Source organism: Malus sylvestris, chromosome 12 (assembly GCF_916048215.2).
Source record: "Malus sylvestris chromosome 12, drMalSylv7.2, whole genome shotgun sequence".
Taxonomy (NCBI): Eukaryota; Viridiplantae; Streptophyta; class Magnoliopsida; order Rosales; family Rosaceae; genus Malus; species Malus sylvestris.
In genome coordinates this window covers 3,049,209-3,073,214 of record NC_062271.1, presented here as the reverse complement: position 1 = coordinate 3,073,214, position 24,006 = coordinate 3,049,209, and the positions used below count along the sequence as shown (strand labels likewise).

At 39.4% G+C, this 24,006-nt stretch overlaps 4 protein-coding genes, 1 long non-coding RNA gene and 1 other non-coding gene across 8 annotated transcripts; 5 read left to right on the top strand and 1 right to left on the bottom strand.

Moving 5' to 3' along the window:
* The first annotated feature begins 2,749 nt into the window (after positions 1 to 2,749).
* Positions 2,750 to 7,644, top strand: LOC126593997 (sorting nexin 1-like). 2 transcript variants are annotated; one of them, XM_050260198.1, is made up of 12 exons: positions 2,750 to 3,126; positions 3,255 to 3,473; positions 3,603 to 3,734; positions 4,098 to 4,233; positions 4,689 to 4,822; positions 4,950 to 5,024; positions 5,702 to 5,861; positions 6,003 to 6,136; positions 6,296 to 6,364; positions 6,671 to 6,750; positions 7,043 to 7,103; positions 7,189 to 7,644. In XM_050260198.1, the coding sequence occupies exons 2-12, from the start codon at positions 3,462 to 3,464 to the stop codon at positions 7,396 to 7,398; spliced, it is 1,203 nt and encodes a 400-aa protein (XP_050116155.1). In that variant the 5' UTR covers positions 2,750 to 3,126; positions 3,255 to 3,461; the 3' UTR covers positions 7,399 to 7,644. The 2 variants fall into 2 exon arrangements, with proteins under 2 accessions (XP_050116155.1, XP_050116154.1); XM_050260197.1 differs by having other exon boundaries at positions 2,751 to 3,126; positions 3,600 to 3,734.
* LOC126594004 (uncharacterized) lies at positions 7,528 to 8,382 on the bottom strand. The gene is made up of 2 exons (XR_007613098.1): positions 8,117 to 8,382; positions 7,528 to 8,014 (listed from the first exon to the last, which is right to left on the bottom strand). It is a non-coding gene; the product is annotated as an uncharacterized LOC126594004 (long non-coding RNA).
* Positions 8,383 to 9,622: 1,240 nt separating this feature from the next.
* LOC126594000 (uncharacterized) lies at positions 9,623 to 11,240 on the top strand. Its single transcript, XM_050260201.1, has 3 exons — positions 9,623 to 10,115; positions 10,360 to 10,413; positions 10,810 to 11,240. The coding sequence occupies exons 1-3, from the start codon at positions 9,780 to 9,782 to the stop codon at positions 11,041 to 11,043; spliced, it is 624 nt and encodes a 207-aa protein (XP_050116158.1). The 5' UTR covers positions 9,623 to 9,779; the 3' UTR covers positions 11,044 to 11,240.
* Positions 10,164 to 10,237, top strand: TRNAN-GUU (transfer RNA asparagine (anticodon GUU)). Its single transcript has one exon. It is a non-coding gene; the product is annotated as a tRNA-Asn (tRNA).
* Positions 11,241 to 11,265: 25 nt separating the features above from the next.
* Positions 11,266 to 16,612, top strand: LOC126593991 (uncharacterized). 2 transcript variants are annotated; one of them, XM_050260189.1, is made up of 11 exons: positions 11,266 to 11,412; positions 11,544 to 11,559; positions 11,632 to 11,911; positions 12,159 to 12,570; positions 12,712 to 12,867; positions 12,949 to 13,190; positions 13,484 to 14,415; positions 14,483 to 14,826; positions 14,909 to 15,172; positions 15,267 to 15,472; positions 15,693 to 16,612. In XM_050260189.1, the coding sequence occupies exons 3-11, from the start codon at positions 11,651 to 11,653 to the stop codon at positions 16,398 to 16,400; spliced, it is 3,525 nt and encodes a 1,174-aa protein (XP_050116146.1). In that variant the 5' UTR covers positions 11,266 to 11,412; positions 11,544 to 11,559; positions 11,632 to 11,650; the 3' UTR covers positions 16,401 to 16,612. The 2 variants fall into 2 exon arrangements, with proteins under 2 accessions (XP_050116146.1, XP_050116147.1); XM_050260190.1 differs by lacking the exon at positions 11,544 to 11,559.
* Positions 16,613 to 20,554: 3,942 nt separating this feature from the next.
* LOC126593999 (protein ORANGE-LIKE, chloroplastic-like) lies at positions 20,555 to 23,932 on the top strand. The gene is made up of 8 exons (XM_050260200.1): positions 20,555 to 20,887; positions 21,188 to 21,305; positions 21,411 to 21,530; positions 21,944 to 22,030; positions 22,323 to 22,399; positions 22,517 to 22,644; positions 23,020 to 23,156; positions 23,512 to 23,932. Exons 1-8 carry the CDS (start codon positions 20,712 to 20,714, stop codon positions 23,587 to 23,589), a joined length of 921 nt encoding a protein of 306 aa, XP_050116157.1. The 5' UTR covers positions 20,555 to 20,711; the 3' UTR covers positions 23,590 to 23,932.
* Positions 23,933 to 24,006: the final 74 nt, after the last annotated feature.

Here is a 24,006-nt window from a genome sequence, read left to right as displayed (position 1 = left end):
TTATAACAGCCAATTCCATGCTCAAACACCATTCATCAAGATTAAAACTACAAAAAATTTCATATAATTATCCAACCCAGGTAAATACCGAAATTTAAAATTAATAACTAACACGCACAAAACCGCACTCATCCAATTTAAACAAACACATCACCTGATAAACTTTCAATAATGCCACAAAAAATTATTGTCCAAGAAGAAACACAACATCAACATAGATTATCCAAATGCTCCAAAACAATCAAAACTTGATTTTATGCCAGGCAACAAAAGTTGTAAACTTTGAAGAGAAAAACTAATTTTAAATCTTTAGAGAGAAACTCAACCACGCATAAGTGCTTAGTGACAAAATAATCAGGCAATAGATCGCTTAAAATAATCAAAAGACAACCCAACAAAACCAAATAATCGAAAGAAGAAATCACATGGCCGTTTCAGTTTTAAAAAGAACACTATCCAAATCCTAAAAAACAATCAAAACCTGGTTTTATGTTAACTAACAAAAGCTATAAACTTTCAAGAGTAAAATCAATCTTAAATGTTTACAGAGCAACTGAACATTGTAGAAACGCTTGACAACAAAATAATTAAGCAACAAATTGACCAAAACAATCAAAAGAGAACTCAAAAAATCCAAATACAACACCCGCATCACTGGATAAACTGTGACCACCAGAAAAAACTAATACTTGAGAAAAAACCTAACCGCTGCAACTGGAAATCGTGACCACAGAACCATTCAAATCTTGACCACAAAGTCGTTGAAGAGTTGCAAAAATAACCAAACAAAAACACAAAGTCATAGCCTGCTGAAAGACTAACAAACAAACAACAACAAAAAAAAAAAAATCAAACATCCCTGTCCATAATCGAAAAGTGCTAACAAAACGGCTAAAAAAACGAAAGTTGAAAACCCATCGCTGAAACCACACTCCTACAACAACAGAAACCGAAAAGAAAAGCCAAAGGTCCAAACAAAAACAGAATAAACGACAAAGAAAATTGACCAACCAAATTTAGAAGCAACAAAACACACATCCCGTCTTAAAGCCAAAGCTCCAAAATGAAGTGAAAGTGAAAGGAAACAACAAAAGTAAGAGAGAAAGGGAAAAAGGCACTGTCAATTCGATGATCGCTTATCATCAGGAAACCAAAGCCCAACCAAGAAAATGAAAAACGTATTTCCACCTCCAGCGACACGAGACAACAAAAATGAGGAAAAGGGTAAAACCGCCAATTCAGTGAGAATCCCTAAGAAGGCCCAAAAACGTGAAGAAATTGAGGGGTAGGACAATCAACACACTGTTAACAGTGGTTTTCCCACCGGGTTTTAGCATAGGTATAATTTCCTTCCTTAGAATAATTACAAATTTGAGCATAATGATTCGATTTGACTAAGCTCTTTTACAACCTTACAAATGAAAGTTTCTAGAATATGTGTTTAGGTAATGAGTGCATGTGGTTCAATATCCTAGTGAATATGGTGTTGAGTTTTTACCCATAAATTTTGGGTTCGAAACTCCCATTCCTATAAATAATTGTAGGGTAAATTACATAGTAGCCTCTCAGGTTTGAGGTCTATTATAACCCCATACAACGTCTTTAAAACATTTCACTTTCATACATCATATACCATTTTATTTCAAAATAATACCTCCGTTAGATTTTTCGTCCATTTATCTGTTAAATGCTGACGTGGCTGCCACGTGGTAAATTTTTTTTTATACATTAAAAATATTATAATATTAACCCAATTAAACAAAAAAAAAAAAACACAAAAACCCGAACCCAGATCCCCTTTCTTCCCCATTTCCTCTCTGCAACTCCCATTTACAAAATCCCTTCCCACTATCCCTCACCCACCCCCCAGCGACCTTACCCCCCCCCCCACCCCAAGCGACCCACATACCTGCAACAACGAAAAGAAGAAGAAGAAGAGGGAGGAAGAAGAAACAAAAGAAATCCCCAAACCCAGTTTGTCCCCCACCCGCAAAAAACAAAAAGAAGAAGAAGCCCAGAACCCTTGCCCCCCCCCGCCCCACCACGACCCGCGACCCACCTCCCTTCCCCCCCTCGACCCTGCCGCGACCCGCGACCCACCTCCCTTCCCCCCCTCCCCGCGACCTTCCCGTAAACTGGGGCTTTTTTTTCTCCCTCTTTTTCTTCTTCTTGCAGGTTTTTGGGGGGGGGGGGACGAACTATGGCTTATTTTTTTTCCTCCCTATTCTTCTTTTTCTTCTTCTTCTTCTTGTTGTAGGTTTTTGGGTTCTAGGTTAGGGATAAGGATGTGGGTCACTTGGGGGGAGGTCTCTGGGGAGTGGGTGAGGGATAGTGGAAAGGGATTTTGTAAATGGGAGTTGCAGAGAGGAGAGGGGGAAGAAAGGGGATTTGGGTTCGGGTTTTTATGTTTTTTTTTTAAATGGGTTAATATTATAATATTTTTAATGTATAAAAAAATATTTTTTTTACCACGTGGCAGCCACATCAGTACAAATGTGGTAGCCAAGTTAGCATTTAACAGATTAATGGTCATAAAATCTAACGGAGGTATTATTTTGAAATAAAATGGTACATGATGTATAAAAGTGAAATGTTTTAAAGACACTGTATGTGGTTGTAATAGATCTCAAATCTGAGAGGCTACTATGTAATTTACCCTTAATTGTAATAGTTTTATTCCTTCCTCTTCCTACCCTTCCCACCTGGCTCCGGCTTTCCTCCACCCCAAATATTTACGGATCTGCAGTCACTCTCCTTCAACGTGCTTTGACGTGATTCTCCCGAGAAGTGTGTAGAGCTCGGACGCAGGTGTTCACACCATCACCTCCCATGACTCTATCCCTAGTGGCTTTTTTTCTCCTTCAGTGACTTTAATTCCTAGTGGGTCATATCTCACTAGCTTTCTTTGGTTTGTGGTTGTTGTTCCGATCTATGTGGTGCTTTGAGGAAGTTGTTAAAGTCGTCTTTTCCATCATTTTTGCGTATTTGGATGGCTGGATCTCTGTTTCTCGACGATGCTTTGGTGGTGGCAACTCAAGCAAGATTGTTGGGTTTTCCTGTTTCTGGGCTCGAAACTTTATTTTGGGCTTTGTTTTGAGGATCCATATCTTCTTCTGTGCTTTTCATGTAATTGGACCTCTTCTTTTGTAATTACGGTGGTTGGTAATAAATTTTACCTTTTGACAAAAACAAAAAACTTATTCAGCAATGCCAATAAACAAGCAATACTTTCTTCTTCTTACTCATTTACGCAGCAAGACATCCAACTGATCATTTCCCTGGCGTCGACTGCACGGAACAGGGCGCGGTGCACACACGGCGCACTTTAGAAAATTCCGCTCCCACTTCCACCGCTTTACGCTCTGGTTGACTATCAGATTGAAATCTCGCAGAGCTCCGTCTCGCCCCATCTTCTTCATCGACCCGACCCGACCCGACCCGACCTTCATCACAACGCCGCCATGATTACCACGGTAATTACGAACCTGCCATTCATCTCTTCCTCTTCGTCTTCTTCTGTTGGGTCTTTGTTTTGATGATTTGCTCGTAAGTTGAAATCTTCGTTTCTGTTGGCGTTTGATTGTGTTTGCATGGAGCAGCAGAGAAGCATATCGGGGCCGTCGCAGAGCCCTAGATCTCCATCGTCGCAGCCGTACCTGTCAGTCTCAGTGACTGATCCTGTGAAATTGGGAAATGGCGTCCAGGCATACATCTCCTACCGAGTGATCACCAAGGTAATTTCGTTATTTCGCTCTCAATTTCTGTTATTGATTGTAGGCTTTGATTTGATTAGGGTTAAGGTCCCTGTGATTGGGTTGATTGCGTAATTAACAGTAACTATATGGTTGGTTTTAGCTCAGAGTGTACGGAAGATATAAATTCTCACTTTGTTAGGGGATTTTGTTTATTTAATGAGAATAGGCCTTAGAAAACAAGGAAATTTGAAAAAAAGGGGGTACCTGGGCAACGAAAGAAAGAAAATTAGAATTTGTATTTCCACGGTCATTCAAAATGCACTGCGAATTGATAACTATTCTAGCTTTATGTACCATAGCTTTTACCTAGGGCGTCGTTGCTATCTATGTTTGTTTTTTCAGACAAATTTTCCTGAATACCAAGGGCCGGAGAAGATTGTTATTCGACGTTACAGTGATTTTGTTTGGCTACGGGATCGTCTCTTTGAAAAGTATAAAGGAATTTTTATTCCACCTCTTCCAGAAAAGAGTGCTGTAGGTAACAACAAAGCTATACCCTTTTTCTTAGAACTCTTTTGTACTTGTAAAGTAGAAAATGCTATATTCACCTCGTCATGTGCATTGTTTTGTTATGCCTAAACTTATGTACTTGTATCTTCATGTGTAGGCCTTAACTAGCTAGTATAGGTATCTTAGTTGTTGATTCAAATTGCGAATGAAGGAATTGTGATAGTGACAAGGTGGAGCCAACCCTAAGAAAATTCACTCTCTTTTTTTTTTTTTTTTTTGTTGGTGTGTAGGATAGAATTCGGCAGCGGAAATTAGAGTGGTTAGCGGAAGTGAAAACACAGAAAACTTAAAACCAAACGAAAATAAAAGATAAACTAGACTCCTCCAGGGGCCCAGCACACTTGGCCTTGCACCAAGAATTGGAATTTGGAATCACTCCAAATAAACACCTATCACTGTGACTAACTTTAGTCCTTAATGCAGAAAAGTTCCGTTTCAGTGCTGAATTTATTGAGATGAGGCGTCAAGCATTGGATGTATTTGTTAATCGGATAGCTTCACATCATGAACTTCAGCAAAGTGAGGATCTGAGAACCTTCTTACAAGCAGATGAAGAGGTGGTGCTTCTAAAGTGATGCCTTGAGTCACAGAGTTATTCTCATGTCACTACTATGAAAGTCAATAACTTATCAGGCACCTCTGTTGGACTTTAGAATAGTTGACGTGTTTATATGCTTTTTTCAGACAATGGAAAGGTTAAGGTTTCACGAGACTGGTATCTTTAAGAAGAAGCCAGCAGATTTGATGCAAATCTTCAAGGTAACTTTGATTCTGCATAGTGTTTTTAAGACTAACTGTTTCCATGGGATATTTCATTTCCCTAAAAAGGCATTTTTCATGAAATAGAAATGATCGGTACCTTGTTCTGCTTATCCTTCCGTCTCTGTGATATATAATCTGTAGTGGGAAGGTTGAACAGTTAAATCCTGTTATGCAGGTACTGGAAACCTGTAGAAAATTGTCACTGTATTCAGTGTGAAAAATAGTGCACACTAACAATTATTCTCAACCCTGGAAAAGTTGTTTATAATCTATTTTCATTATCAGGTTAATGATCTGCGTTCTGGATTGTCTAGCCAAATAGAAAATGGAACGTGTATCACATGGAAATAAATGTAGGAGAATATTTGAGGAAGAGATCTCCTTCCAATGTCTGTCTTGAATGCCACATAATTCAATTGCAATTCGACAATTAATATTCTTATTAATAAGTTGAAGTTTTCTGAAGTCCTTCAAGTTTATTTTTCCTTCCTGGTTTTGTTTGTTTAAATGCTTTAGTGTATTGTCAAGTGCAAACATAACAGGCAATCCTTTCCGCTGCATGATGTCTTCCGCATTTATTGTATTTGTTGAACTAAATAGGTCACTTAAACTAGTATCTTTCCTTTTTGAGAGTTGATCTGGTTGTACAATAACAGCAGTTCTGTATTTAACAGGATGTACAATCTAAAGTGAGCGATGTTGTTCTCGGAAAGGAAAAGCCGGTGGAAGAGTCAAATCCTGAATATGAGAAGTTGAAACACTACATCTTTGAGCTTGAAAACCACTTGGCTGAAGCCCAGAAGCATGCATACCGTCTTGTCAAGAGGCACAGAGGTAATGACGATTTGAAGGCTCAATGTTCTTTCTTTACCTTTTTCTTTTGAATTTCTCTAGTAGGGGCCTTATGGCTGCATTTCCTTATTCTGAATTCTGAATGTGGTTAGAATGTGATTCTTTATAACTATATTTATGCAGAGCTGGGACAGTCTCTAGCAGATTTTGGGAAAGCAGCCAAGCTCCTAGGAGCTTCCGAAGGTAATGCTCTTGGAAAGGCCTTTACCGAGCTTGGGGCGAAGTCAGAGACATTATCAATTAGGCTGCAAAAGGAGGTAGGCTTGAATTGAGAATTCGATATATATCATTGGCATTCTAGTGTCTATGGTGTGTTTGCTTGTTCTTCTTTGCATGCATTCCTTTTGTTTTCCATTTTGTATAAGAGCTTATCATTATATGTTATGGTGGTACCATATCTTTTCGTCTCTTTGTAGGCCCAACAACTGTTAATGAATTTTGAAGAACCGTTGAAAGATTATGTCCGTGCCGTGCAATCTATTAAGGTGAGAAGTGTTTGACTTGATACATGTCTTTAGATTATACTCTTTACACTTGCATTCTTCTCTTTTTGCAATGGATATAACTTTAGCTTCTAAATTCATGGACACAAATTATTATTTGAATATTTATCCTTCCCATTCTGCATTGGACTCATGGAATTTGTTTCCTACCATTCTGGGTTCATATGTAATAGAAGCTCTTCCTGGAATTGCCCTTGGTTAAAGTTTTCTCATTGATTGTGGCCTTCTGGTAGTCTTCATTTGTCATAAAATAAAAGCTGATTCTTTTACTTATGTGTGTTGAAACAGGCGACAATAGCTGAGAGAGCAAATGCCTTCAGGCAACAGTGTGAACTTGCCGAAACAATTAAGTTGAAGGAGATAAATCTGTATGCATCTGGCCAACTGTTTTATGTTTCTCTGCGTGTCTGGATTTTCCGTTACGCTAGCCTCTTGTATACTGAAAACACAGACAAGTAGCACCTGTGATCATATTTAGGTTTCTAGTTAATAAAAAAAATAAAAGTTTAAGGAGAAAAAAAATAGATTTGTGAAAAAGCATGATGGGGACCATTTGATTCAACTAATGTTGGATTCCACTCACCATTTTGATATAAATACTCTGGCGCTCATTTTGTCTTTAATTGTTGATTGGCCTAATAAGTGTTGATTGGTTTGCAGTGACAAACTCATGTTGACCAGATCGGACAGGGTGGGCGAAGCTGAGCACGAGTACAAGGAGGCAAGTCAGCTGATGCAATCGTATATGGTTTACACATGTTAGGTGGCATCTTCACTATTTGACTAAGATTGGTTTTGTGATGCAGTTGAAGGCTGAGGGTGAGGAAGCAACCAGAAGATTTGAAACGATAGTGCGACGGATGAATGAAGAGATAGTTCACTTTCAAGAACAAAAAACAACGGACATGGGGGTTGCTTTCCATGAGTTTGCCAAGGGACAGGCACGCCTGGCAAAAAGTATTGCAGACGCTTGGCGAAGTCTCCTCCCTAAGCTCGAATCTTGCTCCCCGGCTTAGTTGAGTGAATATAAACTGGAGCAGTATACTTCACTTGGTTCGTATAGACGGTAGGGCGGCTCTCTCTTTGTAAAAACTTTCGATCTTCAGGAGTTTCTTCTGTTATTCCGGTGTTGTACTTCTTGTGGATTATTATCTGTTTTTTTTTTTTTAACTTTTTCACTTACCGCCTGTACAAATTGAGAACTAATTGAAAAGATTTGTTGCTTGCACTGGTACTTACAGGGCAAGTCACACATTTTGATATGCTTTCGAATAGACCTGTAAACGGGTCGGGTTTACTGGATTTGGGTCGAGTTTAACCTGATCCGTTAATTTAACGGATCATTCAAATTCAACCCGTTAAACTAATGGGTCATCCAAACTTAATCCGTTAAGTTAACGGATTATTTGTTTCACTCGTTTCACCAGTTTAGCATTTTTATTTTTTATTTTCAATCGATGATAGGGTGACCCCGAGCTCCTACGCGAACAAAAGCCCAGCCTTCTCGACGTTGCTGAGGACCTTCCGCTTCTCCAGCTTCTTGAAGACGCCGACTTCCACTTCCTCTGCCACTTCGTAGAAGATTCCCGCTCCGTACCACTTCTTCTCCCAGCCGCTGTTGAGCTTGTTCACCTGAAAATTTACGAAATTCACATTTACGAAGCAAACGAACAAAAGGGTATTTGTAAATTAACCAAAAAACAAAACGGTATTCGTAAATTTATATAAAGATACTTTCTTGGCAGCCAAATAGAAGTTACAGAGCAAGAGTGAACGTAATTTCCTTCTTTTGGGGCGCCATGGAAACGATTGTTGATGATCGAGATTTGGTGGGGAAGGTGCAGGGAGAGCCAGAGATGGAATTGAAGTGGGGTTTGGACTTTGGAGGAGAGGAAGTTTCTGGTGTGGTTGAGATTACAGGTAGCTAAAGATGCTGCAGCAGGAGACCGGATAGAGTGGTAATTTCTGAGAAGAAGATGAGGGAGACGAGAGAGAACGGGAGCCAGAACATGCGAGACAGAGTGAGGGTTTCATTATTGAATATTGAAATTACACAAAAGCCTTCAATAATGAGTGTTAACAGATGGTTAACGGGTTTTGCGGGTTCATCCAAAATGATCCGTTATTTAACGGGTGGTTAACACATTCACCCAAAATGACTCATTATTTAATGGGTGCTTAACGGGTTAACCGGTTAACAATTTAACTCGTTAAACATTCACCCGAATACTCATTTTAACGGGTTAGATCGGATTAACAGGTCGGGTCTGAAATGCCAGGTATGCTTTCGAATGTCCAATTCTCCGAGTTGTCCGTTGAAATTAGAATCTTGTTTTACTAATTGGTAATTTTCTCATATTTTAATTTTCTCGCATTCACCTTAATGGTTTGAAATCACATCGATTTGTCTCCTAGCTGTATGAACTTCTTTTGGGCTAATGATCCTTTTTCACTGAGAAATGGTAAAGGAGAATTGTCATTAAAATTCGAAAATAATCAGTTTAAGAACCGTTTGGTAACTATTTTTTTAATTTTTAATTTTTTTTAATTTTTATTTTTAAATTGAAGAATGAAAACTCAATTGATAACTATTTTTAGTTTTCAAAAACTAGAAAATGCAAACTATTTTATTGAGTCTTCAAAATTTAGTTTTCAGCTTTCAGTTTTGGGTTTGAAAATGTAAAGTAGTTATCAAACGAATTTTCATTTATCAGTTTTCAAAAAAATAATAAACTAAAAACGAAATACTTATCAAACAACTCCTTAATTTCACATAAAAAGGAGGAAATTGTACCATTTAACTAAAAATTTGAGACCACTGGTCTCTTAACTCATTAAAATGTGTAGTTATGGTTCTTTTCGTTAACTTTGTTAAGAACTTCCGCCAAAATAAGTCACGTGGCAAACACGTGAGGTTGAACTAAGGGGCAAATATGAAAAATCAAATGAGAAAAATTGTCGTAATGATCTCTCAACCTTAACCCAATTTGAGCAATAATCCCTCAACTTTAAACAAATTGTAATAACGATCCTCCCAACATGACTCATTTTGACAGAATTCTAACTGAGTTGACGAAAAGGATCATAGTTGCACGTTTTGATGAATTAAGGGAAAATGATCATGAATTTTGGGATAAATTTGAGGGACCGTTGTTACAATTTTCTGTTAAAAAAATGCCAAGTTTATGCGGCAAGCGGTGGCCTACATTTGCTGATATGGCATGAAATGATTAGAAGCTTGGTGAGGCGCTTCTCGCCAACCATTCCCGCCTCGTTAAAGAAGATGAAAGAAGCATATAAGCATATCCTCTAAACTTTCGATTCCTCCAACGAATCCCTTTCCCTCTTTCCCATCAATTCTAAAACCCCCTCACAGATTTCATTTGCTCAGCCACCCATGCCCATTTCTGTCGCTGTGGCGGGAGGAGTGATGAGCTCGCTCCGCCGTGTCCACTCCCCACGTGTCAGTTCCCACGTGCTACTCTCCCCTCCTCCTCCGTCGCTGGCTGCTTCCTGTCCACTAGTATCCACCACCGCCACCAGCTACTGCTTCTTTCCTAACCTTAATTTGCATTCCGGCCGTCACTACCGCCACCGAAATCAAACGGCGGTGGCCAAGGCGTCGTCTCAGGAAAAGGACAGCCTTATCCCTTCGGACGACGCCGTCTTGCTCGGGACCATGAAATTGCCCTCGGATACCGATCTTCCCAGATTCCAAATTCTACTATTCCAGGTACTATAAAGTATATTTAAACATTAAAGTGCATACTCTAACAACAAAGCTGGAATAGCTCAGCTGGTTAGAGCGTGTGGCTGTTAACCACAAGGTCGGAGGTTCGAACCCTCCTTCTAGCGCTTTTTAAATTTATGTATTTTCCCATTTTTCTGGTCCAATGTGCTAAACGCTGCGTTTTTAAATTTATGTATTTTCCCATTTTTCTGGTCCAATGTGCTAAACGCTGCGTTTTGTTCAACAGTGGGCTAATAGTCTCTGCCAAGGAGCCAACCTGCCTCTTGATATGCCTTTGAAGGTACATAATATATTGTTCGCTTCAATTCTTTTTTTCTGTTTATTTATGTTTCTTCATTTTCCTTTATTTTATTCAAAGTCTGAAGTCGTATTAGGCGTTGTGTTGGAGGTATAGCTATATGCAATAAACTTGAATAAAAATAAAATTCCATTATGTTTATAACACCCAATTTATAAAGATGATTCACAAAAATCACAAATTTATCCAATCCAATATGTCAGAAATAAACGAAAAATGAGTATGCGGAAATCAGTTTATTTGACTTATATTCCCTTAGCCATGTTGACTTCCATGTTTAAGGTTCCGGTTGCATGGACACATTGGCATACATTATGAAAATGGCACTGAGACCCTAGCAATGGACTGAATGTTTTCTTGTACATTGCAATGGAACAGGTAGACAAAATTGCAGGTGGGACTAGATTGGGGTTTGTTACAATCGGGAATGCGGAGGTTGAGGTCCCTGTGTACATAGACTGCTTGGTTTTCCCACCAAGTGACGGCTCTGGCCCTATTTTCCGAGCTGTCAGAAACGGACCCTTGAAGGACAAGACACCTCCTGGTGAACCAAGGATCATGAGAAATCTTATGCAGGCCCTTCAGAAGTCGGTCCAAATCGCTAGACTGTAAACAAGATTTTTATACATATGTTTGAGTTGAGATTATCTCCACTTTGTTATGTAATGCAAATTTTCTTACTTCTTTAAGTCCAAGACAAGAAAGTCCTTGTTTCTTGTTCAATTTGTATGCTTAGTGGTCCAATGCAAGCCTTGTTTGCTTCAACAAAGTTCAATGCAGATTAAGATGATCAGGGATTTGTCCAGAAATAGACCGAATGTGCTTTTTTAGCTAGCTGACAGATGACTAAACGACTTTTAAACTCTGACTTTATAGTCTTTCGATTTGTGTCCTTTGTGCTGCTAGACTACACAATATTTGCTGTAATCTTGGATGTTCAATGTTCTAACGAGGTTGCATTGTCTTGGAGTTTATTACTAGGTAATTGTTCTCAACTTTGTCTTAACTGGATTCATTGGTTTCTTCATGCTAAAACGTGATTGAAATCATTTACCTATTAAATAATCACACTAGGAAACAAATTTGATACCCAGTACTTTCCATGTTGGCAGTATCCTCAGCTATAAGGTATCTTGAATCTGAAACTGAAATTCTCACACTTCGTTTTGACCTTAAGTAAGAAATTGTCCCGAATTCTAGATCTGGAACTTGAAAGAAAATGGAGGAGCAAGAATCGGAAGTTAGTTTTGGTTATGGACAAGAAGATGGTTATGATGCAGTTGTTGTGGGGTCTGGCTATGGCGGTTCTGTTGCTGCTTGTCGGTTGTCTATGGCAGGGGTAAGGGTGTGTCTAGTTGAGAAAGGCCGGAGATGGGAATCTAAGGACTTTCCAACTGACAGCTCGAAGATATTTTCTGCTGTGAGGATGGAGAACCAGAACCTAGGCATTAGCTTTGGACCAAAAGATGCTTTGTTCCAGGTTATTCTCTCTTCCTCTTTTTTTCTCGGGCAATATCTGCCGCGATTCTGTATTTTGTTGTTTGTTTTGAACCATGTCAATCGCAGGATATTGTATGTACTTTGTTTTGTGATGTCACTTTTGCTTACTATTGTGTATATACCAGTTTTTTTTACTTTTTACTATAATTTAGCGACATATACAGTTTTTCCGTAACCATTCATATCGGGGCAAGGTGTAATATACATCTGTTATGATGAAAGTCTAGGTATATGAGCAGAATGATTCTCTAGCAGCTATGGCGTGTGGACTTGGTGGGGGTTCACTAGTGAATGCAGGAGTTCTGGTTCCAGCACCAGCTCGTGCTAGACGAAATCCAAAATGGCCAAAGGATTGGGAAAGGAATTGGGATAACTGTGAAGCTTCTGCAGCAGCCATGCTGAAAGCACAAAGCATTCCTGTCAAGTTTCCTGCTGCAAAAGTCTTGGAAGAGGTTGCTATTGGAGAGATTGAAGAAGCTTTTGAGACTTCGGTGAAGCTAAGCATGAATTTTGACCTTGAAGAACCACAAAATGATGCAATGGGTAGCTGCTTAGCCTGTGGAAACTGTCTTTCTGGATGTCCTTTTAATGCCAAAAGTTCTACTGACAAAAATTATCTGCGTTCAGCAATCCAGGCATGTCTTACGTTATCTAATACGTCAATGAAGTTTGTAAAAAAAAAAAAAAAAAAAAAAATCCATTAGGATGTAAGAGATGTTCGTGTTTAAGTTTTAACTGTACCTTCTCCACTAAAACCAGTGTTTCTTGTGAAGCAGGCAGGCTGCATAGTTAAAACAGAATGTCAAGTACAGTATGTGGTTCGAAACGTGCATGAAAACTTCCAATACAAAGGAGAAAGCGGTAGAAAAAATAGAAGATGGCTTATTTACTTGAATGAGATTGATTACATAACCTCTGATTTCGTAATCCTATCAGGTGAGAAACAATCAAATTAGGTATCTTCTGAAAATTTTAATCACAAAGACTCTTAACAATTTCTAGACTTGTTTTTCGCAGCGGGAGTTTTTGGCACCACTAAAATACTCTACCAGTCAAGAATGAGAGGACTAAAACTTTCTGAAGCACTTGGATCTGGATTCAGCTGCAATGGAAATACTGTGGCTTATCTTGCTGGGAGCCCAGCACCACTGAATGGTTACGGATTAGACAGAAAGCAAATGTTTAAGACACCATTTGAAGAAAGGCCTGGGCCATCCATCTCTGCCTCTTACACTTCTTCGCTCGGCTTTACAATACAGGTTCAGAAACTTCTATAAACTTAATTGACTTCAGTTTTTCAATCATGTAAATCTATTGGTTTGGTCACAAATGACTTTTAATTTTTTACGTAATCAACGATGTATCATATAGATATCTGGTGGGAAAATCTAGCTGTAATCTGGCTTTTGTGGAAAACGAGTTACATATATATATGAAGTATGCATGCGTGTATATAAATGTTAATCTCTGAAGAAATAAGTTTAAAAATGTTTTTTTTCTGGTTTGATGGATTTGGATTCATCAACCTCTTATGTAGTCTTCATTGTTACAGAGTGCTGTACTTCCAACATCGTATCCGTACCTGCTGTTTAAAGGAATTACAACCTACGGATGGCCTACTGGATACTGGTTCCTTCATGGGATTATAGACAAGATAAAGCATATCATAGGTTGTAAAGCAACCCAAGCAATGGTTCTTATTGCATTGGGATATGATGAGAGTGATGGTAAGATCACATTGGAAAAGGGCACGAACAAAATATGCTTTACCCCGCCTCATGATTCCCTTCTCCCACGAAAAATTACAGCTTTCCAAAAGCTCACTAAGAAATTAGGAGGAATTCTCTTTATGTCAAAATACCGAAGCGCATCAGTTCATCTTTTAGGAGGGTGCAATGCATCTTCAGATCCTTCACACGGTGTTTGCAACTCCAACGGGCAGGTTTTTGATCCAGTGTCACCTATCACTGTACATCCCGGCCTCTATGTATGTGATGCTTCTTTGATCCCATGCTCTATTGGAATAAATCCTTCTCTTACTATTGCGACGGCAGCTGAGCACATAAGCAAGAACCTTGTGCAGGATGCTCTAATGTACAGAGAAGGTCTTGCATCTGTTCCTAAAATTGCTAACCAAGGTCCGGATTCCTTCACTGATAAGACTATGGTTAACGGTCAGAGATCAGAGGTCTTGGTCAAAGAAACAATGAGAGGTTACGTTGGGGGTATGCCGTGCGCAGCTTATCTCAGAATGAAGATGAACCCTCAAGACCAGAAAGGACCGAATGAGCAGAAGTTGGGTACTCAAGAAGCCCATTCCCTTTTAAGAGGGAAAGTTGGAGGGCATGTGAAACTTAGAGCCTTTGAGAAGGATGATTTACATGTCTTAGATGGGGACGTAAATTTTTGCGAAGTAGATTGCAGAACGCCTTACACACAGTATATGCATTACCATCTTCTTCTCGGGGCTTCTACTGGTTCAAGGTATATAAAACTTGAAAGTTCAATAAATTTTCTTACTTTTATTTTTCTCACAACGATTTTGATGCAGATATATTCTCGAGGGAAGAAAGATAATGAATCCTTATCTTTCTGCATTATATGCTTGGAGGGAGATGACAACACTGCATGTGACATTCGTGAAAGTTGCTGAGAAAAACTCGAAGGATGAGAAGGTTGTTTTAAAAGGGGAGCTTAGCATTTCGATGAAGGAGCTTCTTAAGAGTTTCATAAGCCTTGAAGGAAACAAGAGGGGAAGGTTTTTATGCCATCTATTAGGGGCCCTCTTGAGAACCTATATATTACAGATACCTCGAAGGAACCACAAGGATTTAGATTCATCCTATTTTCAAATTAAATCTTATCCGAGTGGCATTCTCCATGAATTAAAAACAGGTAGCAAATGTTTTTGTTTTCTGTTTCTGGTCCATTTCTTGCTGCTATAGAGTTCCTAATTTCTTGTCCATATATTATGCAGAAGACGGATTCAATATCAGTTGTAGGCAATGGAAGTGCCACCATATTTTGCCACAACTTAAAGGAAATGAGCAACTAAATCCAGTTCTTCTTCTTAATGGATACTCCACTGAGAGTTACTGGCTGCCAACGGAGCCAAATGATTTAGTCAGAACTCTGCTTGAAGGAGGGCATGAAACATGGCTACTGCAATCACGATTGCACCCTCTGAATTTGTCAAACAGTTTTACGATTGAAGATATTGCAAGATTTGACATCGCTGCTGGTAAAAGACCAAATACACCTACTGTAATTGTACTTAACTCTTACTAATCCTATTGTATGTCAATGAGCGTTTTCCTGCTTCACTTTTTCTGCAGCAATTAATAAGATTGTTGAGTTGCATGGGCCGCGCGTGAAGGTGCATGTAGTTGCACACTGTGTCGGAGGCTTAGCCATACACATAGCTGTCATGGGAGGTCACGTCTCTGCAACCCGTATTGCTTCTCTCTCATGCACCAATTCTTCAATGTTCTTCAAGCTTAGTCCTTGGTCCAGAGTTAAAATGTGGCTTCCTCTGATGCCGGTGAGTTCTCACTCTCGCTCCCCCCCCCCCCCCCCAACCCATCTCTCTCTCTATTGATTTAGGATGGAATACAACCAAGCAGGAAACTTATTAATTATTATGAACAAGGGGAGGAAGGAATTAAATAAAGTTTGTAGTAATTCAAAAATTATTAAATCATAAAGCAAGCTCACATTAATTTTTACCTGCGAGAGCCTCAAAAGTTCCTTTTAATATGCAGATATCAATGTTCATACTTGGAAATGATAAGACGCTTCCTCTGTTGGAGACGTCAACCGTCAGCTTACGCCACAGCCTCCTGAAACTTATAGCCCGCTTCATACCCCGCTACGAGAGATGCACCTGCAACGAATGTGAAGTTTTCTCAGGAATCTTCGGAAACACATTCTGGCACAAAAACATAAGTCCCACCATGCACCAGTGGTTGAACAAGCAAAGCTCTTCAAAACTTCCCATGGCAGCATTTCCCCACCTGAGAAAGATATGCAACTCCGGTTTCATAGTAGACAGCAACGGCAGCAACTCATATTTGATCCATCCAGAAAGAATGGCACTCCCAACGCTTTACATATCCGGAGGGCGGTCTCTCCTCGTGACTCCTCACACATCTTTCCTCGCTCATAAGTACATGAAGTTGCACCAGCCAGGATTCCATCACGAAAGGGTAGTTGTGGAGGGCTTCGGGCATTCAGATTTGTTGATTGGAGAAGATTCTCACAAGGAAGTTTTTCCTCACATTTTATCTCACATACGATTTGCTGAAAGCGGGAGGAGTGGGAAGGGAAAGAGGTTCAGAAAAGAGGTATTGGATTGGGAAGCTGATGATCTGTATGAAGGATTTGGGGAATTTGGAACATGGTTTTCTCCTCCTGTTGTTGTTGTGCTGTTGTTTATGTTGTTTTTTCTTCTGGTGTCTTTGTTTTTGTAGTTTCAGACCAAAACTACAAAGCAAGTCACTGTTTTTGTTGTTGGAGAAAACAATGAACTGCAGATGATTCCATGATTGTCATGTAGCTTCGTTTTTAAGTATGTTTGGGAGAAAATAGTGAGGAGTTGCGAATGCAATTAGGGTTCTTTAAGGAGTTGTAAACCTAGTAACACACGGAAATTTCTTCAAATGCTACGTATTGTTGAATGATATGAGAATGAATGAATGAATGAATGCGATTGAAAATAGAATATCTAAACAGTTGTGAAAATCAAATTTAATTGCTAAATGAATACGGATACTAGATCTCCTCTCTTGCGGCCCAAGATACGTTATGGATTTGAATATGAACACTAAATCTCCTCTCGTACGATCCAGGATATGTAGTATTGAAGTCATACTCGTAACTCAAATATTGTATACTGTTGAACAAAAAAAAAATATATATATATATATATAAAATAAAAAAAAAAATAAAAAGTTTGCAGCAAACAAACTTTTCAAAAGAAAGATGCTGCTCACGTGAAAACTGTTTAGACTTGGAAATCCAAGTCGACAAGAGAAGAAAACGTGGAGCAAAACTCCCCATCTTCTGCAAAACGTGGAAAGTTTCATGCAAGACATGGGAGGTTACACGGTTAGTGGGAGAGGATGGCGAAAGATATGGCATCTATCTCCCCACGTAAAAGTTCCCGAGGCTTCCTATGATGCCTATAAATAGGCATCAGTCGCAGTGGACGAAAAAAAGAAGGGACGGAAACAAGAGAGGAGACGCTGCAGAAATTAAGATAGAAATTGAGGGAGGAAAGAAGCAACGAAGTAATACCGGTGACTCCAAACCAAGCCTTTCAAAGAAGGAGAGCAAACTACAAGTAACAAAGCATCTAAAGGTACAAATCCATCCTTCTAAAATTTTCTTTGTTTGGTTTCTCTTGGTTTCGCAGGAAGAAAAGAAGCAATTTGCTTCTCCAACCTCTACCATTCCCCAACGTCATCCCAAGTTGCAGCAACCAAACCGCAACACTACCGCTCTCCAGCCGTCCGGTGCTCATCTAGAATGAGCCCATGCACTCCGCAACATGAAGGAGATGAATTTGATGATGCAGTATTGTATAATGGTGGTCCTCCAGAAGAAGTCCGTGCATTATGCAGCTTGAAAGAGATGGGTTTGGTAATGCCGTGTTGCATAAAACCAGAAAAACCCGAAGATCAATGGAGGACGTGGCTTAAAGGAGATGGGTTTGGTAATGCCGTGTTGCATAAAACCAGAAAAACCCGAAGGTCAATGGAGGACGTGGCTTAAATGAGATGGGTTTGGTGATGCCGTGTTGCATAAAACCAGAAGAACCCGAAGGAAGTCGCAGGACGTGGCTTGAAGGAGATGGGTATGGTGATGCCGTGTTGCATAAAAGAAGAAGGCGGTTGTAGACGAAGTTCGCCGCCGTGAGAACAACAACCGCAGTAGCTCACATGTAGAATTGAAATGGTTACTGCTAGGAGCTCATTGAGAAACTGTGCATCAAGAATAGAAGAATTCAACTCGGAAAATTGGGCGTGTTGTTGCTGCTCCATTTTAGGAGCTTGGTGTGTTGCTGCTGCTACATTTTAGGAGCTTGGTGTGTTGATGCTGCTCCGTAAATGAAGATTACAAACTCTGCAAAAGAAAGTAGAAAATGAAAAGTAGAGAGGGAAGAGAAGAAAACAAAGGGAATTGGAAGGAAAATCTCCAGCAAATAAAAAGGATTCATGACTACAGTTGAAGATATATATTTTTTTCCCCTGCGAGGACAAATCCATGCAGGAAGTGGTAAAACTAAAAAATGCTTTCTTTCAAAAAGCTTAGCACGTGGAACCTCCAAGATGAGTAAGCCATTGTCAAATATTGGGCAAAAGATAAATTCAAAGTTGGAGAAAAAAATGACAAAAACAAAGGAGTTTAAAACTCACAAGGAAGAGAAGAGTTCCAGCCAACGTCATCAAAAAGAAGCTTTTGTTACAGCAAAAGTAAAAATTAAAAAATGATTGATGTAGTCTTCTTCCCATACAGGAAGGCCACTCATGAGAAAAACAAAAGAAAGTCATGGATCCCCATTATGGGACACACTGACAAATTGACAAGACAAAGGAAAGCAAGGAAGGAAAAATGGTTTACGTGGGAGTTGGCTCACGTGAAGAGGAAGAGAGGATTTCGAACTTTCAAGTCTTATTGGAATTTGGAAGCTTTAAAATCACATGAAAAACAATGAAGAGAAAAGCTTGATGTCAGAAGGTTTTGAATCAAATGGGTTCAAAGTCCGATATTTAAATGGGGTGGAAAAGCAAAAAATAAAATAAAAGAAGAAACAAGAAGTTTGCTTCACAAATTAATTACGGACGGTACTTACGGGGAACCCTCAAAGAACAGGCATCACAAGAAGTTATATGGATCAAACCTTTCCCAAACCGTGTGAAAAAGTCATGCAAAGATGAATCCTAATTCACTAAGGATTTATAACACAAGGGAAGCCCTTCAACCAACCAAAAATAAAAGGTTGTTTAAATGCCTTTTTAGTCCATATGGTGTGAATCCCACCTTCTACTCAAAGAAAGGACAAAGTCCCATTTACTTTGTACTGCACATCCCTCGTGGGTTGCTACTTAAAGAAAAAAGTGAAGTCCCATTTCACAAAAGGTCACAAAAGGTCATGTATGGGTTTCAAACAAGTCTGAATACCCAATTGACTTCTCATTTTTTTCCAAGTCTGAACACAAGAATGCAAATCCAAATCAAGCAGTTACGAACTACGCTGGTTTGATTCCGTTAAGGATACGTAGGCAGTTTGATATCAATTTTCAGACACAACCATGAAATCAAGATAATGAACTACGCCGGTTTGATTCCGTTAAGGATACGTAGGCAGTCTAATATCAAGCTTTAGACGCAACCGTGAAACCGAAACGAATCCCTGGTTTATATAAACTAAATTCACTCCTACCATCAAATATCAAAATGGCATGAAGCCGAAGAAAAGTTTCAAAGGGCACGAAGCTGTGTCAAAGTCTCAAATGGCACGAAGCCATATCAAATTTTTAAATGCTCCTCGCCCGCATGAGCTGAAACTGCATAAGGCACTATGCTCCTCGCCCGCATGAGCTGAAACTGCATAAGGCACTATGCTCCTCGCCCGCATGAGCTAAAACTGCACAAGGCATCAAATCCAAATAAATACCAAATTTATGAACTACGCCGGTTTGATTCCGTTAAGGATACGTAGGCAGTCTGATATCAAGTTTTAGACACAACCGTAAAGCTGAAACGAATCCCTGGTTTATATAAACTAAATTCACTCCTGCTACCAAATACCAAAATGGCATGAAGCCGAAGAAAAGTTTCAAAGGGCACGAAGCCGCAATCAATCTCAAAGGCACGAAGCCGTATCAAGTATCAAAAGGGCATGAAGCCACAACAAATTTCAATGGCATGAAGCCGTATCAAGTATCAAAAGGGCACAAAGCCGTAACAAGATTTAAATAACACGAAGCCACATTATGCTCCTCGCCCGCATGAGCTAAAACTGCACAAGGCATCAAATCCCAACAAGTACCAAATACCTGAACTACGAGTGACTTGATCCCTCAAGAGGGTACGTAGGCAATCTAGGATTCGACCTAGGTGCAGTCACAAAATCAAACAAACACACAAATCCTCAAGTTATGATTTATTCAAATTAGAATCAAAGGGTATGCCTTTCCAAAAGAAAGGTTGTAATTAATAGGTGCGTAGCCTAGAATGGGTCGAACTCGAATTAATAAAACCCTCTTCGAAAAAATGAACGAGGGTGAAATTATGTCGAGTGAATTATTTGTTTACATATTATGTACAATTTTTGCTCAACATATACGTTACCAAAATGTTACCGACCCGTATTGTTTTATAGGAACCATTTTAGCTAACTTGGACTTTTCTGCTGGTCTTTCTTTCGGTTGATTTTTTAGTGTAACGAAAATACAAGATGATGCATAAGCGGCACGGTAATTGCCACGAACGCAAGTAACAATTAACGGTCAAGAGAGAGAAAGGGAAGCATGTGGTGACGTGGCAATAACCCATTAGCCTCATCGTCTCTTCTGTCTCCGTCTTCCACCAAGATGCCCACTCAAGCCTCCCAAAGATTCCTCTCTCTCTCTCTCTCTCTCTCTCTCTCTCTCCCTCTCCCCTCTGCTCTCACTCACCAAAACCCTCCTTCCTCTCTCTCTCTCTCTCTCTTTCTCTTTCTTTCTCTCTCTGCTTTTTGGCTGATGAGATGAGCAGAGCGTAGAAGCTTTACAAAAATGGCTTCTTTCTCACTCACTTCTCATCCTCCCCCTTCCGCCAAAACCCTACTTCCCTCCTCCACCTCCTCCCATGGAATCCCTAGACGTCTCTCTCTGTCCAAATTCACCTCCCCGCGTCCCCAAATTTCCTGTTCTGCTTCCAAGGAATCATCCCCCGGCGATAACACGCCAAGGTAATCAAGCCCGTCTGGGATTGCTTCTCTAGAAAGCACTTTTACTATAAATACGTTTAAAATTTTATTAAAAATCCAAGTGCCTTTAATTTTTTGATTAAAAATCCAAGTGCTTTATGAAGAAGCATCTAGCAGGTGCATTTCTTCTCTGAAAAGCACTTCTATGAGCCAAAAGCATTTAGCCCTTTTGCTGTCAGAAAGCGCTTTTTTAGCAATATCAACCTGAAATTTAATTTTGGTCCTTCTGTCTTGTTGACGAGAAAAATGCTGAATTTTCTATGTTTTGTTTTCTTCTCTCAGCACTTTTTGTATCATAGAAGGGCCGGAGACGGTGCAGGACTTTGTGCAGATGCAACTGCAGGAAATTCAGGACAACATAAGAAGCCGGCGCAACAAGATTTTTCTTCTCATGGAAGAGGTGAAAGCAGATAACTCTAAAGGGTTTGATAAATGTTTGATCTTTTAAATTTCAGTAATTTGGGGATTGTGAACTTCTTGTTTGATATATGTTTGGTTTGTGTAGCTAAGGAGATTGCGGGTGCAGCACCGGATAAGGATGGCGAGAGATATGGATGAGGCTTGTGAGGAAGAGTCAAATGAGATGCCTGACATTCCATCCACTATCCCTTTTCTCCCTCATATGGTGAGTGTCATCTACAATGTAGTTAACTGCCTAAAGTATGCTCCTTATCGACGGCCTCAAACAAGTTGGGATATTTGGATAGTTAGCTAAGAAATCAGAAGCACATATGGGTTTAGATACAAATACTAACCTTATATTTCAAGAGGGGGCATGCGGGTTGAAAACGATAATTGACAATGAAATATTGTCCATGATTGATAAGATGGTTACGTTTCTTTGTTTAGCTCTTGCTGAGTCCGTTTCTTGTGCCAACAGTCACCAACTAATACCTTTCCAATTAAATGTCCAACTAAAACAAGCGCTCTTATGCCAAAATTTTCATGTCTGTATGATATTTTTCTTCTGAATTCTGTGGTTGTGCAATCACTTTACCTTTTATTTCAACTGACATTGTGTGATGTGTTATGATGCAGACACCAAAGACGTTGAAGCAGCTCTACCTCACAAGCTTATCTATGATATCTAGTGTAATTGTATTTGGGGGTCTCATTGCGCCATCGGTAAGTCTATAAGCATGGATGATTGTTTATAGTGAATATTTCCCGATGGCTCCATACATGTATACTTTTGTAAAGGTGGATTCTCAATTTTTTTACCCTTTACCTGCTTATATGTTTACTGGCCCTTGAAGCGTGACGCTACATGTTCCTCTGTTTAAAGAGGATGTCTTTGGTTGAGGTCATATTGGATTAGGAACCTTAGTTTTGATGTTCATGTTTTGTGCCTAATGGTTAGACTTAAAATTCTTCACTGTTATATTTGTTAAATGTCTCAACCTGTTCTCTGTGACAGCTGGAACTAAAATTAGGTATAGGAGGTACCTCGTATGAAGATTTCATTCGTAGCATGCATCTGCCTTTACAATTAAGGTATATACTGAACATGCTTTTTTTTTCTTTTCCTGATTACAATTAGAAATTCAAGCAACCAGTACGGATTTTCTTACTTACTGTTCTGAAAGCCCTTTTGTTTGATTTTGATTTCAGTCAGGTTGATCCTATTGTGGCATCCTTCTCCGGTGGGGCAGTGGGTGTCATTTCAGCATTGATGTTGATTGAAGCTAACAATGTTGAGCAGCAAGAGAAGAAAAGGTGCAAATATTGCCATGGAACTGGTATGTTTTAAACTGTCACAAATGAAATGTGCCAACTGATAAAGTTCTAAGGGATAAGTGGATCATTTGTTGAATGGGGTTGTTTTTATATCTTCTTGCAGTTAGTTTTTATGAAGTTTGCGTATGCTGATAAATTTATGAAAATAACAAGTAAAAAGTGGCTTACATTCTGGCTCTTACAATGCTATTAGTTTCTTCGAATTTTATGGAAGTTCTCCCTTGCCTTTCTCATCACTAAAATTCTTTTCAACTTTGTTACTTTTCTGATGCTTTTTACCTTTCTTTAATTTCTCGTTATAAATGTTATTTCTAATGTTATATTGTTCTCATACTTTGGTTTTAATCTGGTAATTTTGTCTGGTCAAACATGGACAGGGTACTTGGCCTGTGCTAGATGTTCTGCAAGTGGAGTGTGCTTGAACATCAATCCTATATCAGCATCTAGTGCATCGGACCAACCTTTGCGAGTGCCCACAACTGAGAGGTGCCCAAATTGCTCTGGTGCTGGAAAGGTACAAAATTTGTTGCTAGGTGGTTTATCCATGAGATATGATCGCACTGCAATTTTTCACACTTATCTCTTGGTGTTGTTGATCATTTGTTTCGTGCTACACTTGCTTCAAATCTTTAGACAATTTCATCGTATCATGTTTGCTGATGGTTGACTTGTGCTGAGCTTAAAAGGAAGAAAGAATTATAATGGGATTTACGATGATTTGTCAAACTTCCGAAAGGAATTTGGTGCAAAAAGGCTTTAATTCCATTTGTTGATAGGAGATTTGCAGTTTGTGTTGTTCATCTATTGTAATGCCAAACTCTCTCTCTTTCGCTCTCTACTAGGACTAATCACCTTCCATGTTCACTTAGGTCATGTGCCCGACATGCCTGTGCACTGGGATGATGATGGCAAGCGAGCATGACCCGCGGATTGATCCATTTGACTAAAGCAAACCAGATGAATAACTTAGCGGTGTTATCTCCTCGTTGATGCAGCTCGGGAATATTTTCCATTCCAGCCCTTAATTTTCGACTGCCCAAAGACACAAAATAGTATATGAAGTTACAGTTGTTTAAAAGCAAAATAAGTTGAATAGAATGGTTTTCAAAATTTGGCCATTCAAATTAGCATCGTGTGTGTAACTTGTGCCAAATGTTGGCTTGATTGCAAGAGTACTTCATGTAAACTAGGAATCATCGCAAATTTAAGTTATGTGTTTGATGAAATGGGTTACAACGTACACATGGATTTGGGAACTTGGTTGTGAAGAAATGCCAATCTTGTTGAATTTGTTGCTTTTTGTTGACATGAAAGTAGAGAAGTATTCTATGAGCAATTTAGATGCCAACCCTATTAGTGGCTAT

Coding starts and splice junctions, on each gene's coding strand:
- LOC126593991 (XM_050260190.1), top strand. CDS start 11,651: ATGGAGGAGCAAGAATCGGAAGTTAGTTTTGGTTATGGACAAGAAGAT. Junction 11,912..12,158: donor CAAAAGATGCTTTGTTCCAG/GTTATTCTCTCT, acceptor ATGAAAGTCTAG/GTATATGAGCAGAATGATTC. Junction 14,416..14,482: donor GGGGCTTCTACTGGTTCAAG/GTATATAAAACT, acceptor ATTTTGATGCAG/ATATATTCTCGAGGGAAGAA.
- LOC126593997 (XM_050260197.1), top strand. Junction 5,862..6,002: donor TCTTGTCAAGAGGCACAGAG/GTAATGACGATT, acceptor ATATTTATGCAG/AGCTGGGACAGTCTCTAGCA. Junction 6,751..7,042: donor AAGTTGAAGGAGATAAATCT/GTATGCATCTGG, acceptor ATTGGTTTGCAG/TGACAAACTCATGTTGACCA.
- LOC126593999 (XM_050260200.1), top strand. CDS start 20,712: ATGGCTTCTTTCTCACTCACTTCTCATCCTCCCCCTTCCGCCAAAACC. Junction 20,888..21,187: donor CCCGGCGATAACACGCCAAG/GTAATCAAGCCC, acceptor TTCTTCTCTCAG/CACTTTTTGTATCATAGAAG. Junction 22,400..22,516: donor CATCTGCCTTTACAATTAAG/GTATATACTGAA, acceptor TTTTGATTTCAG/TCAGGTTGATCCTATTGTGG.
- LOC126594000 (XM_050260201.1), top strand. CDS start 9,780: ATGCCCATTTCTGTCGCTGTGGCGGGAGGAGTGATGAGCTCGCTCCGC. Junction 10,116..10,359: donor TCCAAATTCTACTATTCCAG/GTACTATAAAGT, acceptor TTTGTTCAACAG/TGGGCTAATAGTCTCTGCCA. Junction 10,414..10,809: donor CTCTTGATATGCCTTTGAAG/GTACATAATATA, acceptor GCAATGGAACAG/GTAGACAAAATTGCAGGTGG.